This window comes from Pezoporus wallicus, unplaced genomic scaffold, assembly GCF_028554395.1.
Source record: "Pezoporus wallicus isolate ANWC-B61680 ecotype Strahan unplaced genomic scaffold, APGP_CSIRO_Pwel_v1 contig_12129, whole genome shotgun sequence".
Taxonomy (NCBI): Eukaryota; Metazoa; Chordata; class Aves; order Psittaciformes; family Psittacidae; genus Pezoporus; species Pezoporus wallicus.
The window spans coordinates 536,706-553,855 of NW_026642642.1; the positions used below are offsets into that span (position 1 = coordinate 536,706).

The following is a 17,150-nucleotide window of genomic DNA, read 5'->3' on the forward strand; positions in this document are numbered from 1 at the left end:
CCTCAGGCCAAAGCAAACCCCGCCGCACCGGCCCTGCCCTCCCAGCACCGCCCCGAGCCCTCGCCAGCCGCAGCCGCCCGGTGCCGGCCGCCCCTGCCCGGCCCCCCCAGGATGCTCCCTGCATCCATCGCCATCCCAGGCTCAGCTCCATGCTCGGGGGTGTCCCGTGTCCCTCACCACCGTGTGCAGAGCGAAGCAGAGGTCTGGGCACAGAGGGATTTGGGGAAGTTTGTATTTCCACAAAATAGTTTGCAGCGACTCCTATATTTACACCGGGGGGGGGGGGGGGGGGGGGGTATTTACATGACCCGGTGGGGTTATATACAGGGGAGGGGAAGACTGGGGAAAGGAGGGGGGGGAGCCGCAGCATTGAAGCATGCCCTGGCCAAGGGATCAGACCCAGCAGGAGCCCCTGTATTCCCCTCCCCGGGTAGGGGGTGACATGGGCACAACTTCTGCCGGGGGGGCCAGGTACTGAAAAGAGATGGCAAAGTGCCTGCGGGGCAGCCAGGCCCCGGGAGAGGCTCAGAGCCAGCTGAGCCATAGGGCAGAGGGAAGGGAAAGCAGGGATAGAGGGTCCCCCGGGCTGGATCGCAGCAGAGGCTGCAGGGGGAACTGGTCTTTGCTGGTGCCAATGGAGGGGGCCAGGCAATGCCGTGGCCGCAGGCCCCCTGTGCCTAAGCCCTGCTGAAGCAGGGGGGCTGCAGTGCGTATATGGGGGCTACAGTGATGGAGGGTGCCGGTGTATCCCAGGGGTCCAGGCACCGGGAATTGTTGGCTGCCCCATTAGGGCTGGGGCTCTGCCACTGCCACCAGGCTCAGATGGGGTCTTTCCTCTCACCCAGCAGCCAGTATGTCCGCATCTTCCCCTTGCCCTGGGGATGGAGGGGATGCTGAGACCCTCCCCACCTCCAGTGCTTCGTCCTTGGGTACAATCTCCAGCACCGAGGGGCACAAGGGGTCCCAGCCCCAACCCACCCACCCTGTGGCAGGAAGCGCTGTCACCCCACCGGTGTCCCTGCACCCTCACCTTCATCTCCACATCCCCACGCAGCTCCAGCTCGAAGCAGCCAAACTCATCCAGGACCTCCTTGGTAGTGGATGATACGTGGATCTTCAGGGCTGGTTGGCACAAAGGGACAAAAAGAGAAATGACTGGGCCTGGAAGCGGGGCATGACGTGCAGCACTGAACCCCATCCGCCTTCCCCATGGCTCACCCTGTCCATTGGACTCCATGCGAGATGCGGTGTTCACTGTATCCCCAAACAGGCAGTACCGTGGCATCTTCAATCCCACCACCCCAGCACACACAGGACCTGCGGGCACAGGGATGCTCGTGGCTGCTGCAGGGCAGATGGCTGCCCCCCGGCTGCGGCACCAGCGCTCACCGGTGTGCACGCCGATGCGCAGCCGCAGCTGGTCATTGGGACGGTGCCGGATCTTGAAGGTTTTAACAGCCTCAAGGAGGGCCAGGGCCATGCGGACGATCTCACGGGCGTGCAGCTTCCCGTTGCGCACCGGCAGCCCCGACACCACCATGTAGGCATCCCCAATAGTCTCCACCTGCGGGGTCAAGGGCAGCAGGTATACCCCAGGCTCCTCGCTGCCTGCCTCACTCTGGGGGCTGAGCTTGCTGGTATCCCCCTCACCTTATAGACGTCAAAATTGTCGATGATGGCATCGAAGCATGTGTAGAGATCGTTCAGCAGTGTCACAACCTGGTGAAGCAAGGGTGCGTGTGGGGCTGGGAGTCGGCATGTCCCCCCCTGCCCCAGCAACGGCACTGCCAGGGTATGAGCCCCCATGCCAGGGCTGCCCCCCAAGCCCTGCTCTCACCTGCATGGGAGTGCTCTCTGCCGAGAGGGCAGTGAAGCCCACGATGTCGCTGAAGTAGATGGTGACACTGTCAAAAGCCTCAGCCCGCACCGTCTCCCCACGTTTCAGCTGCTCTGCCACAGAGCTGGCAACGACAGCGGGTGACGATGGCGAGCTCCCACCACAACCCCATTCCCTCTGCACCCCTTGCATCCGTCTCCATGCATCCCAGCAGCGGATGCATGCTGACCCCACAACAACCCCAGACCCGCACACTCCCATCTCTCCCCCCTCTCACTGGGGCAGAATCTGGTAGAGGAGGTTCTCTGCCTTGCGTTTCTCCTCCAGGTAGGCCTGCGTCCGCTCCTCCACCAGCTTCTCCAGGTTGTTGGCATACTGCTCCATGCGCGACAGCAGGTTGTCCAGGATGCTGGTGCTGCCCTCCCTGCCGGGGTACAGTCAGTGGCACCATGGGAAGCCCCCAGCCACAGCCCCATGGCCATCCCTGCTCCCCCCACAGGGCCACCCTGCCCATTCACCAGCCACCCACTTGTTGAATCTACGGATGAAGATCTTGATCTGGCTGAAGTCGGGGCGCTCAGCCGGGTCCTGCGCCCAGCAGCGCTCCATCAGCACCGCCAGCTCCTCACTGTGCACCCCGATGTCGATGGAGGGCCGGAAGAACGGCTTCTGGCTGTTACGCACCTTCTGCACGATCTCTGCAGGGGGCAGCCAATAGTGAGCGCTGCAACCACCCCAGCAGGGATGGGACCACCCCACACCTTCCCCCCATCCCCACCTTTGGGGCTCAGGTCCATGCCCTCGATGTAGAAGGGGCCGTTGCGCAGCGCAACCTCCTGCACGATGATGCCGAAGCTGTAGACATCAGCTTTCTGCATGCCTGGGGTGGGCAGGCGCCCCTTCTGCAGCAGCTCTGGGGCTGTCCACAGCTTCTCTGGTGGGACACAGCCATGGAGCGGTGAGACAGGGCCACCCCACCCCCCTGGTCCCCATGAGCAGCCACTCACTGGCATAGAGGGCATGAGTGTCCTCGCCGTCGCAGGGCGAGCGGAAGCTGGCCAGCCCGTAGTCGGTGATCTTCAGCACGAAGCGGCTGTCAACCACGCAGTTGGATGACTTGAGGCTGCCGTGGTGGCCGATGATGCTGTTGTGCAGGAAGGCCATTCCCTGGGATGGACAGACAAGGTGAAGACGGCATCCCTCAGGTGCATCCCTCAGCCCTTTACGCGCCTTGCTTGGGTACCTTGACGATGTCATTGATGAGGGAGTGGCGGAACATCCAGTCCAGGTTGATGCTCTCATTCTCCAGGACATCCTGGGACAGCACATTGAGTGGACCCCAGTTCAGTGGGATGGTGGCACTGCTATCAGCCCCACAAGCACCCATCTGCAGGGGGGCTCTGCAGCACCAGTCCCCTCCCCTCCATCTCTGACTTCTTTTTGGGCACCTCTGCTGAGAGTCTTACGGGGCTTGTGTGGCCACCAACATCTACAGCCCTGTCCCCAATGCCCAGCCCACCCAGCTCACCAGCAGTGTCACCCAGTGACCCTCAATTTCCCCTACCTGCAGGCTGCCCCGCGGGCAGTACTCAGTGACAATGCAGATGTTGGGGGGGTCAATGCATGCCCCAATGAAGCGGGTAAGGTGGTTGAACTGGATGTCCCGCATCTGCACATGGAAGCAGAGCCCAGACGGGCTTGAGGTCAGATGGGACGGGCTGCTGCTCCCACCAGAACCACCCCACAGCCAGGACCAGCTCCTGCACCCCCAAGCAGGGCGCCCACCCCAGCCCAGACCCCAAACCTACGTGTTTCAGCTCAAAGAGCACCTGCCGCGTCAGCTCGATGCGCTTCTTGTTGATGTGCTTGATGGCCACCACATTGCCCTGGGGTACAGGGATGGGAGGAAGAGGCAGGGTTTGGGGAGGGATGGAAAGTGTCAGCATCTGGCAGGGCAGCGGTACAGCCAAGGGAGAGAACCCCATTAGGGTTGGGAAGGGTTTAGGAGGAGTGGCTCAGTTCCCGGCCTGCTGCACTGACCTTGAAGTGGCCGGTGTTGGCAAAGATCTGGTACTTGCCATGGCTGGTCATGAGGGAGCCGTAGCTGGAGCCACGCTGTGAGGAAGGAGGGGGTTAGCAATGGGCATGCTAGGCTGGGGGGGTGCATGCAAGGGATGGTGCAGGACAAGCTCTGCATGCTCTGTAGGGAGGGTGAAGACTTTAGAATCATATAATCACAGAATAGTTAGGGTTGGAAAGGACCTTAAGATCATCAAGTTCCAACCCCCCTGCCATGGGCAGGGACACCTCACACTAAACCATGTCACCCAAGGCCTCGTCCAACCTGGTCTTGAACACTGCCAGGGATGGAGCATTCACAACCTCCCTGGGCAACCCATTCCGGTGCCTCACTACCCTCACAGTAAAGAACTTCTTCCACATATCCAATCTAAACTTCCCCTGTTTAAGTTTTAACCCATTACCCCTTGTCCTGTCACTACAGTCCCTAATGATGAGTCCCTCCCCAGCATCCCTATAGGCCCCCTTCAGATACTGGAAGGCTGCTATGAGGTCTCCATGCAGCTTCTCTTCTCCAGGCTGAACAGCCCCAACTTTCTCAGCCTATCTTCATACAGGAGGTGCTCCCGTCCCCTGATCATCCTCGTGGCCTCCTCTGGACTTGTTCCAACAGTTCCATGTCCTTTTTATGTTGAGGACACCAGAACTGCACACAATACTCCAGGTGAGGTCTCACAAGAGCAGAGTAGAGGGGCAGGATCACCTCCTTCGACCTGCTGGTCACGCTCCTTTTGATGCAGCCCAGGATACGGTTGATTTCTGGGCTGTGAGCACACACTGAAGCCAGCTCGTGTTCATTTTCTCATCGACCAACACCCCCAAGTCCTTCTCCGCAGGGCTGCTCTGAATCTTTTCTCTGCCCAACCTGTAGCTGTGCCTGGGATTGCTCCAACCCAGGTGTAGGACCTTGCACTTGGCATGGTTAAACTTCATGAGGTTGGCATCAGCCCACCTCACAAGCAATGTCAAGGTTGAGGTATGGTGTGCTGCAGGGGATGTAGGGAATGGATAAGAGTGGCCATGTAGGGGATGGAAGACTCCGTAGGGGTTTGAGGCGGTATGGTGCTCTGTAGGGGTTTCGCAGCTATGTAGGGGATGGATCAAGAGTGGCTCTGCAGGGATGCAGGGTCATGGAGGGGATGGATAAAGTGCAGCTCTATAGGGAGGGAATGGAGGGCTACGTAGGGATGGAGGACTGTATGAGGGATGGATGCAATGGGGGCTGTGGCTCTGAAGGTGATGGAGGGCAGTGTATGGGATGACAGGGTAGGAGTGTTGCACAGGAAGGAAGGGCAGCACAGGGGCAGAGGCAGGAGGAGAGGTGCCGCAGGCTGCAGCTCTCACCAGAGACAGGGTGAGCCGGCTGCCTGCTGTCTTGTGGTACCGCTCAGGGCTCCCAAACTGCAGCTCATCCCATCGGATCCTCCACAGCATGCTGGCAAGCTCCTTCTCCAGCATCAACTTCCTGTAGGCACATGGGGGCTCAGGGACCTAATATCCCCCCTGCCCTGCCTGCTCCCAACCAGGCTGAGAGGTGCCTGGTACCCAAGCAAAGGGTCCCACAGCTTCGACTGACCTGAAGATGAGGAAGCTGGAGATGCCAAACATGACAAAGGTGAGGCCGGTGCCCAAAGCCACAATGGCCAGCATGGAGAGTGGGGCTGCAGGCAGGAGGGGATATCAGCATGGCCCAGCTGCCCTGCACGCACACGGAAGGGTGCTGGGGACAGAGGGATGTTGAGACCCACTTTTATCACAGGAAGGGTCATCCACATCGAAGACACAGGGTGGGTTGTCCAAGGGGGGAGCCCCCTTCACCCAGGGGATGGGTCGTCCCAGCCAGTGAATCTGCTTCTCCACACCTGAGTAGTGCCCCACGACCTATGGCAGAGAGAGCTAAGCCCCACCATGTCCCCAGTATCCCAGCATCCCGCAGGATCCCAGTGTGGTCCCCACCTCGTACTGCCCGGTCTTGGGGTCGCTCATGGCCCATAGGTTGAAGTCAGTGTCCCGGTCATTGTTGCTGTCCATGCTCACCAGCCCTGTCACCCCTGCAGGACAAGCAACAGCCAAGGTGGGACAAGGACTACAAGAGCTCGGTGGTACCCACAGCCTGTGTGCCCCTGTCCCACCGTTACCCTGGAACTTGCGGTCCCGCATCTTCTCGATGATGTGTGTGGCGTTCTTCTTGGAGCCGCCCTCCCGCAGGGTCTCATTCAGCACCATGGCATACAGCAGCATCCCGTCATAGAAACACCCCGCCACCAGGTTCATCTGACAGGAGAACCTCACCATACCCATATGCACACAGGAGCCCCCCAGACCCAGGACCCCCACACCAGGGCCATGCACCCATTCCATAACCCCACATCAGGGTCAACACGCACCCTGTAGAGATCATAGAATGGTTTGGGTTGGAAGGGACTTTAAAGCTCATCCTGTTCCAACCCCCTGGGATGGGCAGGGACACCTCACACTAGAGCAGGTTGCTCCAAGCCCCGTCCAGTCCAGCCTTGAACACTGCCAGGGATGGGGCATCTACAACTAAATGACAGTGGACGGCAGTGCCTGTGGCTGTTCCCATCTGGGACAGCCCTTCCTGCATTGCCCATGGCTGCATCCCACCCTCTGCATCCTGGTGATGTACCACAGCCCCATGCAGAGCATCCCACCACCCCATCACACAGCGGGACTCACTCACCAGGGAGTAGTTGAGCTGCACCCCGAACTTCTGCTTAGCCCGCAGGATGAGCTGGGTTTGGAACTGCTGGTACTCCGGGTTCTGGGGCTCGTAGTAGGTGATCACGAGCACCATCTGCAACCGAGCACAGCACCCGGTTCACACACCACAACCGGGAGGAGGGGTCCCTGTCCCCAGGCTGGTGTGTGCCCCTCACCTGGAAAGCCTCCCGCAGCTCTGAGTCCTGTCCTGGGCTCTGCTGCCACGGCTTGAAGGCATCACGGGCCGAGTCGCCCCGCAGGCTCTCCCCGAAGACATCCAGGTAGAAGAAGACGTAGTCACCATTGGTGAGGTTCTCCTGCTGTGCCAGCTGCATGATCTGCCGCAGCATCTCCGGTGGCCCACAGAGGTACACCACTGCCGGATGGAGGTGGGGCATCAGGGGTGTGATGCCACCCCATCCTGGGGCAGATATGGGGCACGATGTTTTCCTATGGGGTAGGATGCTTTCCCATGGGGTGGGATGCTCCCATGGGGTGGGATGCTTTCCCCTGGAGCAACAGGGCAAACCAACCCTGGAGACACACTCAGTGCCTGTGGCAAGGATGGAGGAGGCAGATGGGGCAGTATTCGGCTCACCACCTCCACATGCCACACACCCCATGGCCTCAGACACATCACCCTTGTTGGCCCTGACCTACTCCTGCGCCATCAGCCACCTTATGCTGAAGGGGAGAAGGAGAACAGAGGGAACCACTGCTGCAAAACATGAGGCAGACACCCCACACACAGACCCCCAATACCCTGCTCCACCAAAGGCCAGCCGGGGGATGCCTCCCCTTGGCATCACCTCCCCATCTGCTCCCAGCCCCACTGAGGGGCCCGGGGGGGGGAGGCCGGAGAGGCGCCGGAGGCCCCTGGGGAGCACGGTCTGAGCAACAGGACAAGCCCATGTTTGGGTTTGTGGCCGGCCAGCCGTGCGGCAGGAATGCGCAGGTTCGCGGATTCCAGCACCTTTGGCGGCCGCAGCGCTAATTGGAAACAGAGCATCTCACTGCTGTGACCCACACGGCAAGGGGGTGCCCGGGCCCCGGCCGCCTGCCCCCCATGTCCCCATCCACTGCTGGGGGCTCAAACAGCCCCGGCGCGATGCCCACCCCTGTGCTGCATAGGGGCAGCGTGGGGCTGGCACAGGGCACCACGGGCTGTGGGGACGGGCGCCCGAGGGTGTCCAGAACCCCCCCGAGCAGGGGCCCTCCCTGCCCTTGCGGAGGATCCTGCCACTGCCTCCTCCCTCCCCCCGGAAAACCAGGGCCCCCGCTCCAGCCATCCTGGCTGGGAACCCGGGATTGAGCAACGGAGGAGGCGGCGGCGGCGGGTGCGGGAGGAATGTCACACTTGGGCGCTGGCCCCGGCGCACAGCCCTTCTCCATAGGGCCCAGGGCTGGAGCACCAGGAGGGCTGGGGACAGTGGGGAAGCCCCACGCCATGGGATGGGGTCCCTGCTGCTGGAGGGCGCCTGGCCACGCAGGCAGCAGTGCCGGCAGGTCGGTCACCCACGGGGGCTGGAGTGGGAGAAGGGACCCAGCACAGCCACCATGGGCATGGGAAACCCACAGCGAGGTGGAGAGATGATCGTGGGCATGGGGGAAGAGGTAAATCACAGCAGCTTGGGCTGTGCATGAGAAAAAACCCCGTTCCAGGGTCTGAAATGGCTTCCCTGTGAGCGCGGTAGTGCTTCAAATAAACACTCCCAGCTTGCACGCTTGGCTGGTCCTGCAGCCAGCACGGTGCCATCCCTACGTCTCTCAGCCGCGATGGGCACCTCAGCATCATCCCACCATCCGGAAGCCGAGGGTCCCCCTGTGGGGACACAGCCCGGTACCCTCCACATCCCATCGCAGGCACTGGGGAAGGCCGTGGAGCCGCGGCAGCTGGTGGCAGATGGTGGGCACCCGGGGCAGGCAGCCCCAGCCGCGGTGGCGGTGGCACAAACCCGCCCGGTCAGAGGCCACCGAGCGAGGGGGGGGGGGGCTGGCGCCAGCGTGGGTCCCTAGGGACAGGTTTCAGGAGCCACACAGAAGGGAAGGGTCAACGCTTGAGGCTCTCGGTGACACCAGCAGCTTCATCCCTGCCTGCTCATACACCCTGCAGGGACCGGGAATGGCCAAAGGCAGCCCTAGCATCACCAAGGACAAGGGGAATGAGGTCCTGTGAGGCTGGGGTGCAGGCAGCCCACAAGCATTTGTTTAAGGGGTGCCCATGATGCATGGGGATGGGCAGGACCATGAGTGTGCAGATGGAGTGGCAAGGTGCTAGCTGATCCCTGCGTGGTGGAAGATAACCCTAAAGAGAGGGTAAATCCTGGGTTTATGTAGCTAATCCCAGTTATGAGCAGCCCCATCAGTACAGGGCCCCAGCCCAGCATCTGCCCTATGCCCACAGGGACTGCAGGGGTGAGGACTGCACGCACTCCCCTCTCAATGGCAGCACCCAGCCATCCCCCAGGCAGGGACCTGGGCTCTGCAGGCAGATGCTCTGGTAATTCCCTCAGCCACAGCTCTAATTATATCAGTGCTTTCACAAGTGGCAGTAGGGACGTGGGCCCCTGCACGTCGCACAGGCACTGCTGAGAGGGGCAATGGGAAGCGCGATGTACCCACATCCCCCTGTGCCTCTATAGAACACCAGGGACCGGCAGCATTGGGGGCACACAGTGGGGCAAGGAAGTGGCTTCCCCCTGGAAAAGTTTCCCAAACTCCTGCCCACCCATGGGAGAAGGAAGGTGATGCCAAGAGGGACAAATGCTGTGTCACTGGACACGGATGTGGTTGTGACCAAAGCTCCTGCTTCCCCCTCCATGCTACGCCACACAGAGGTGGGCAACCCTGGGATGCTCTTGCAGGTCCCCACTCCCTGCCCTGTATCCCAGGTCAGGAAACCACCCAACATCAGCATCGCAGCCCTCAGCACTCACCCCGTGGGGCCAAGCACCCAGCCCCACATCCTGCCCCATCTCTGGGTGCCCAGACTCCCCTGCAGCCCAGGTCTTTGCCCATACTTGGCTTCCTTCCCCATCAGCCACAACCCTCTGCCTGCACCAGGAGGGATCGATTCCCATCAGGGTGACTTACAGCACCAAGCCGGAAATGTTCACGGGAATCACTGATTTCAGACTTTTTCCCTGCACGATCCTTTGCCCCCATCCCACATGGCTCCAAGGCTGGTGACAGTGCATGCGGGCAACTTCCATCCCAGTCCCTCAGCCAAATGAATGAGGGGCAGCCACAAGCTGCTCATCTCCCGCAGCCCACCATGGGATGCTCAGACATGGAGAACCTGGTCTAGCACTCCGAAGCGCCCCAGCCACAGCTCCCAGCCTGAACCATGTCTCCCACTGGCTCATCTGGCTCCACTCATCCCAGCGCAATGTCCTTCTTAATGACACAGCATCTCAGGATCCATTAAGAAGCATCGCAGAGCGGCTGGCTCCGGGATCAATACCCCGCTCATCAATAATGAACGAGCATCAGGCTGCCCTTTCTCTCCAGCTGCCTTCGTAAGCCCCTCCATTTCCTCCCGCTCCCAATATAGCTGCCCTCCTGGGGCTCTCAACAGGCCCTGGATTGATGCACCCATCCATCAGCAGGGTGGGGCCATGCCCAGACCCATCTGTGGGGCACAGAGGGGACGGGCACAGTGTGGGTGCCACGCTGGGGGCCTCTGCATGGGCCTGGCATGGCCACCTCAGCCCCAGGCATAACCACGGCCAGCACTGCCCTTCAGACGGCCACGTCCACACCATCACCTTCAGCCTCCGAGGAGGTGGCTGGGTCCTGCCTGCCCGTGGGATGCCCTGTTCCTGCTAACACAGAGGGTAAGGTGGCCCCAGCACCCTTCACACTGCATGTCCCACATAGGGCAGGGTCATCACCCAGCACAGGGTGACTGGGTAATGGGGCAGGGCGGGGGACACCATGGCACTGGGGTGGCCCAGGGGTCTTGGGTCCTGCCTTGCCCCCCTTCTGCACTCACCTCCCTATGCAGGTCCCACTGCTCCCCCAGCCCCACTGTGAGAAAATGTGCCCATCCCTCACTGCTTTGCCCACCCTGCCTGTGCCCCACATGGGTCCCACCGTGCCCTCAGCCCATCCTCATGCCCCACATGGGTCACTCTGCGCTCCCAGCCCTTCTCCGTGCCCCACATAGGTCCCACTATGCCCCAGGCCTTTGCTGTGCCCCACAAGGGTATCACTCTGCCCACTCCCTTCTGTACCCCATATGGGTCCCTTCACATCGTCGGCCCCTTGCTGTGCCCCACGCAGGTCTGCTGCGTCCTCAGACCCTGACGGTGCCCCACAAAGGTGCCACTGTCTCTTTAGCCTGTTGCTGCACCACACATGGATCCTGCTGCGTCCCTATCCCCTCCCTGTGCCCCACAAGGATCTCACTGCCCTCTTAGCCCTTTGCTGTGCCCTACGCGGATCTCAATGCCCCCCTACCCCCTTGCTACACCCCAGATGGGTCCCACTGCCCCTCTGACCCCTTTCTGTCCCCCATTGTGCTCTCAGTTCCTCGCTGTATCTTGCACAGGTCCATTGTGTTCCCATCCCTTTGCTGTACCCCAGATGCGTCCCACTATACCCTCAACCCCTTGCTGTACCCCACATGTGCTCCACAGCACCCCAATCCCTTCGCTGCACCCCAGGCAGGTTCCACTGCACCCCCAGCCAGTTGATATACCTTATGTGTGCCACACCGCACCCCTGTCCTCCCACTGTGACCCACATGGGTCCCACCACATCCCTATCCCCTCCCGTGCCCCACACGGGTTGCATCACACCCTTATCCCCCCACCGTGCCCCACACCAGTCCCCCCGCACCCCCACCTCTCAGCTGTGCCCCACACAGCTCCCACCACATCCTCAGCCCCTCGCTGTGCCCCACGGACAATTTCGCCTCCCCTCCACCTCGGATCCCTGTGCAGTTCCCCTGCGGGGACCCCCTCCTCTCACTCTCCCCCCCCCCCCCCCCCCCCCAGGCTTTCAGCCTCATCCCGAGTGGGGTCCCCCCCAAGCCGCTCCCTCCCCACAGCCCCACGCACCGCGCCCGTTGGCTTTGATGAAGTGCACGGCGGTGTCGGGGCCGCCCTCGTCGGGGGAGTAGATGTGGTGGCGCACGGTGAGGTTGCTGCCGTCCTGCAGCTCCTGGTACACACCCTCGACGGTAAAGTAGTAGGGTCTGTCGTCGGTCTTGCGGTCCACGTAGAGGAGGACGGCGCGGGTGCTCCAGTTGAAGTGAGCATGGAGGTGGGAGACGAAGGCGCCCAGTTTAGGGGCCGAGGGCCCGGTACGCACCGTCGTGCTGTAGTGCTCCCGTTTGCGGCTGAAGCCGGCCGCCACCGCCCCGCCGGTGATGAGCGGCAGCCGCCAGTGCGACGCGAAGCGCCCCACGGACGCGGCCGGGTACACGCAGCCCGGCCCGAAGAGGACGTCGGGGTCGTGGTAAAGCTTCAGGTCGACGGCGTTGAGCGGTGCCACGTACTCGGAGCAAGCGCCCTCCAGCTCCGAGCTCATGAACTCGACGCGCACCGAGAAGGGCCGCGGCAGGAGCGGCGGCTCGCCCCGCTCCAGCGCCTCCAGCGCCAGGCTCAGCGCCGGCCCCACTCGCGGCCAAGCCCACGCGTAGCTCACGTTGCGCTCCGGTAGCACCACCGCCACCGTCAAGTTGGCCGCCGAAGCCGCCCCGTCGGGGGTCGCCGCCCGCCGCCCCGCTCCCGGTCCCGCTCCCGCCGGCAGCGACACGGGCAGCAGCGGCAGCAGCAGCAGCGCCGCCGGCAGCAGCGGCAGCAGCGGAGCCATGGGCCGCGCTGCCTCCTCCGCCGCCCGCGGCTCCTGCGCCCGCCGCCTGCTCCCTCCTTCCCCCCCCCCCCCGGCGGCACCGCCCCGGGCCGGCCAGCGCCCTCTGCCGCCGGGCCCCGCCCGGCCGGACGGCACGGGGATGGGCGGCACCGCGGGGCGGGGGGACACGGGGGGCGGTGTCCCCAGAGGAGGAGGGGGGGGTCCGGGGGAGGGGTTAGCTGGATGGGGGGCACCGGTTGGGGAGGAAAAGGGGGGGGGGGGGATGATCGCTCTCTAGGGGTCTCCGGTGGAGGGGATGGGGAGCGGGGTGGGGGTCCCCGAGGGGCGAGGTTACTGAGGGGGGACTCAGGTCCGGAGGCCCCCAGCTGTGTGGGATTGAGGAGGAGGTGCTGAGGCTCTATAAGGGATCTATAGAAGCGTGGCGGCGGGGGGGCAGCTGGGTTCGGCATGTCCGCAGTTCGTGGGGGACTGTGGAAGGGTATCTGTGCTCCGGGGACGTCCAGCAAGGAACAGCTCCGTAGTGGGTATCCAGGTTTTAGCATGGGAACTGGGGAGGGGGTGCCCACCAAGGGCTGCGGCAGGCAATGGAGTGCAGGGGGTGTATGTGATGGGGCCTTGGCAAAGGGGTGCCCTGGGGGATGTTCCACTGGTGGTGTGAGGTGTGAGGAGGTGCGCAGCTGAGAGGGGTGACCCGAGCAGGGATTTCAGGGAGGGCTTGGGCTGTGGCGTACAGGGAGAGTAGGGCTGGGATCTGGGTGCCCCCTTTGGGGGGACATCCGGTGCCCTGGGTGTGGGTATCCCCACCCGGGGCAGACAGGGAGTTTGGGGAGATCCCTGGGGGTTCGGGATGCAGGGTGGCAGCTGGGGAGTCCCGCCCAGATAAGCAGGATGCTGTGGGGATCCTGATGCCCCTGACACGCAGGATGTCCCCCAGCAGCAGAGGGTGCAAGTGGGGAGCCATGCCAGAGGGACTTGGTGTCCCTGCTGCCGAAGCTGGGGGGGACTGGAGGCAGGGGGCATGTCACCACTGCGGGGTTTAAATCTCTAACCCCTGTGCTATGGGTTGCAGGCCCTGGGAGGAAAATACGGATGGGAGGGACCGTGGGGCAGCCCCTGGTGCCCAGGGGAGTGCTCTAGGGGTTAACGGCTGGCTATGGGGCAGGATGCCGTAGGGCCGGGACATCTCGACTATATGGGGAAGGATGTGAGGTGATGGCAGCCATGGGGGGCTGCGTCGACCCGGGGGGGGAGGGGGGGGGGGGGCACAGAGGTGCCCTGGGCTTGCAGGAGAGGCCGGTGGGGCAGGGGGAGCTGGGCAGGGGCAGCATGCCTGCGGTGCATTCCTCACATTCCCAGCCTGCCGCCTGCACCCGTCGGGCGGGAGGGGGTGTGTGTGGGGAGTGTGTAGGGGGGGGGGGTGTTGTCTGACCCTGCCCCACTGCTCACAGCTATGGGAGGCGGCATGAGTGTGTGGGTGCTGGGGAGCCCAATAGCTACACGGGAACCCTCAGTTCTTGCTGGGACCACCGGCCCTGCAAAATCCCGTGAGGATGGGATGCATGAGGGATGCTGTGCCGAGGGGCGGACCGGGGCGGGCGGGGGGGGGTCCCTGTCCCCTCCTGTGGTTCTGGGCAGGGCCCCACGGTGGAGGACATGGCACTCCAGGGTCCCCCTGCATTTGGGGCTGCTGTAATCGCGGCTGTGCCACTGCAGGTGTCCCCGCCACGAGTGACATGTCCTTCCTTTCACAGGGTCACCGAGCCCGGTTCATCAATACCGACACAACCCGCGCTGGAGATTGTGTTGCGGACTATAAATACCCCGGTCCGGTGGCAGCACGGAGCCGGAGGCGGTGCCTGAGCCGAAGGACGGTGAAATCCAAGCGGCAGCGAGTATCAGCAGGGAGAAGGGAGAAGGGGGAAGGGTATGGAAGAGCTTCCCGTGGGACGTGGAGCTGGGCACGGTGGGTCAGTGACAGACCCATCGGGGACCACAGAGTCTGCTGCCGGGGGCTCACGGCGCACGGAACCTGCGGCTGGTGCCGACCTTGCCGGGGTGATGCTCTCGGATGCAGGATGCAGCATGCGGAGGAAACCGAGACGAGATGTGGTGAAGAAAGCAGTGGGGCAGCCCGAGGGACCCGCTGCAGGCGCGATGAGGTGTCCTGGGCACCCCGTGTTTGCGAGTTCGTGCCAGCAGAGGGGGCCCGGTGCCCGCAGCGCTCACGGTACACCCCCTGCAGCCGGCCGCACCGGCTACAACCCACGGGGCTGTGCCCGGACACCCGCAGGGCACACGGGGCTGCAGCCCCGGCTCTGCGTCCCTGGTTCGGAGCAGGGCATCCCCACACGAGTGCACATAGGGGGAGAGGAACCGAGGTGCTGTGGTGCTTGTTGTGCCCTGAGGTTGCTCCCTGGGGCACGTGGGGCTGGGGCTCACCATTCTTCGGGGTTTTTGTCACTCCATCTCACCTCTCCATTCACTAGCCCCACGATGAGTTTTAGTCTTTCTGCACTTGGCATCCCACGTCCGACAAGTTTTCCCTCCACAGACCTGTGCCCAGCACCCTGATCCTGCTGGCAGTCAGTCTGCGGTGGTGCATGGAAGTCCATGGTGATCAATGGTGCTCTGTGGCAGCCCATGGAGGTCCATGATGGTCTATGGTGGATGTGATGGTCTATGATAGTCTATGGAGATCTGTGATCATCTGTGGTGAGCTGTGGTTATCCATGGCAGTCTATAGTGGTCCATGGCAGTCTATGGACATCCATGGCGGTCCATGACAGTTTATGGTGGTCCATGGCAGTCCATGGAGGTCCATATGGTCTATGCTGGAATACGGTGACATGTGGTGGTCCATGGGAGTTCACAGAGTTACACAGTGGTCTACAGTGGACTGTGATGGCCGATGATAATCCAAGCTGGTCTGTTGTGGTCTATGTCAGTCCACAGGCTTCAGGCTGGTCTGCAGTGGATTGCGGTGGTCCACGATAGTCCAAGGCGGTTCCTGGTTGTCCATGGCAGATTGTGGTGGTCCATGGCAGTCTATGGAGTCCATGGTGATCTATGATGGTCTGTAGTTGTCTGTGCAAGTCCACAGTGGTCTATGCTGGTTCTTGCACTGCACCAAGGGTACAGCCGTGCTCACCTCCCTGGGGAGCTCATGCCCATGATGTTCCCATCTTGTTTTCCATCCAGACCAAAGCTGATGATTGTTTCATCCCTAAGAACTGTTTCTGCACATCCTCAGGTGCAGATCCTGCGCTAGCGGGCTGCAGGGCCCTGCCAAGTGCCCTCACCTCTGCACAGGGAGCAGGGCCAGGAGCCTGTCAGCTCCAGGAGGTGGCTGTGAAGAGCACACAGGCACCGCTAGTGAGTGCCTACAGCACGGTCAGCTCCAGCAGGGCCAGGGGAAGGAGGCAGTGCCAGGGCACGTATGGCACTGGGTCATGGAAAGGTCGAGCATCAGCAACACCGTCTTACTGGAGGCTGGGGGCTGCCAATGGGTTGTGAAGGGGGCGCAGGAAGAAGGCAGGGATGGAGAAGGCATCACTGAGGGTTCCCATCTCCATCCAAGTAGGAGCCAGGGTGCTGCTGGGCTCTTCATTCCCAGTGCTAGAGGAGCCACCCAGACTTAAATGGGAGAGGAACATCTCCAGAAGGTTGGGATGGCTTTGGCCAGGTGGTCATGAAACACAAAGGGATGGATGTAAGCGCAAAGGGGAGCCTTTGCACATATGGGTTTCCTGTGCTTCTGCTCTCTGGGAAACCTGAAGGGCTCCTTGTGTGTTTTTGTGGTTCATGTGCCAATAGCAGCAAAAATGAAGCAGAGGGAAATATCTTACAGGGAATAATGTGGGTGATGCCGCAGCTGTATCATCTCCCTGGTCCAGGGCAGGGGCTGACCCAGTGTGTCCATGGGAGAGCCCCACACCTCTCCATGCCCCAGACCCACAGTGGGACCCTAGGAGTGTCCTTGTAGGACACTGGGACAGGATGTATCAACCATTACCCCCTTTAGGAGGACCCTGCCCCTATGAGCTGGGGTACCCCCTGCATTGCTTTCCCCTCCATCTACTCCAGGACCCCCATGCTGGGTATGATCAGTCCTGGCCCCATGCTCATGTGGTCTCTTCCACCATGCTTTTTCTTGTAGGGTGTACCTAAAGCATGGCAGCACCCCAGCGTGCTTCCATGGATGCCTGTGATGCCCCAGGATGATGCAGGGTGCAAGGGAGGATCTGCCTTCCTGATCCTAGAAGGAGGCTGGGGAAGATCTGTGGGATTCATCCAGGAACCAGGAAGCCTCAGTGCCTACTGGGGCTCTCTCAGTCCCTGCATCCCACTGAGTCATGGTGCCTAGGACAGGCCTGGGAGTCCCCAGGGGCTCCCTGCACATCCCATAGGATGGGATCAGTGCTGCTGTCAAGGCAAAGCCACCTCCATCACGTTGTGCCTGAGCCCTCAGGCAGGTCCCCAGGCCCCCAGGTCTCCCATGGCACTGTTTTGGCCGGAGCAGCGCCTGCATGGCCCAGGAATGATCTCCCGGGGTTATTTCTGACTCACAGGACAGGAAGCGTTTCAGGGTTTAAGCTGAGCTGAATAATGTGCTCATTTCCTTGTGCCGACTACAAAGCACCTGCTCCGGGGGATTTATGGAGTGCCGCCTCTCGCGCTCGCTGCCCACACGGAT

The 17,150-nt window shown here is 62.1% G+C and overlaps 1 protein-coding gene across 1 annotated transcript; it reads right to left on the bottom strand.

The window, feature by feature from the left end:
* Positions 1-218: 218 nt before the first annotated feature.
* On the bottom strand, positions 219-12,514 carry NPR2 (natriuretic peptide receptor 2). Its single transcript, XM_057431182.1, has 22 exons — positions 11,701-12,514; positions 6,814-7,013; positions 6,618-6,731; positions 6,055-6,190; positions 5,873-5,967; positions 5,665-5,797; positions 5,493-5,577; positions 5,261-5,381; positions 3,878-3,952; positions 3,646-3,723; positions 3,402-3,506; positions 3,081-3,152; positions 2,845-3,004; positions 2,616-2,771; positions 2,367-2,535; positions 2,115-2,261; positions 1,838-1,961; positions 1,651-1,719; positions 1,390-1,564; positions 1,219-1,317; positions 1,031-1,122; positions 219-875 (listed from the first exon to the last, which is right to left on the bottom strand). Exons 1-22 carry the CDS (start codon positions 12,455-12,457, stop codon positions 819-821), a joined length of 3,219 nt encoding a protein of 1,072 aa, XP_057287165.1. The 5' UTR covers positions 12,458-12,514; the 3' UTR covers positions 219-818.
* Positions 12,515-17,150: the final 4,636 nt, after the last annotated feature.

Bases quoted from the DNA above. Each gene is read 5' to 3' on its own strand.
- NPR2 (XM_057431182.1), bottom strand. From the start codon at position 12,457: ATGGCTCCGCTGCTGCCGCTGCTGCCGGCGGCGCTGCTGCTGCTGCCG. The intron at 5,578-5,664 runs GTGGGTCTCAAC...TCCTGCCTGCAG, and splicing joins TGACCCTTCCTGTGATAAAA to CCCCACTCTCCATGCTGGCC. The intron at 1,962-2,114 runs GTGAGAGGGGGG...TGTCGTTGCCAG, and splicing joins CTCTACCAGATTCTGCCCCA to CTCTGTGGCAGAGCAGCTGA.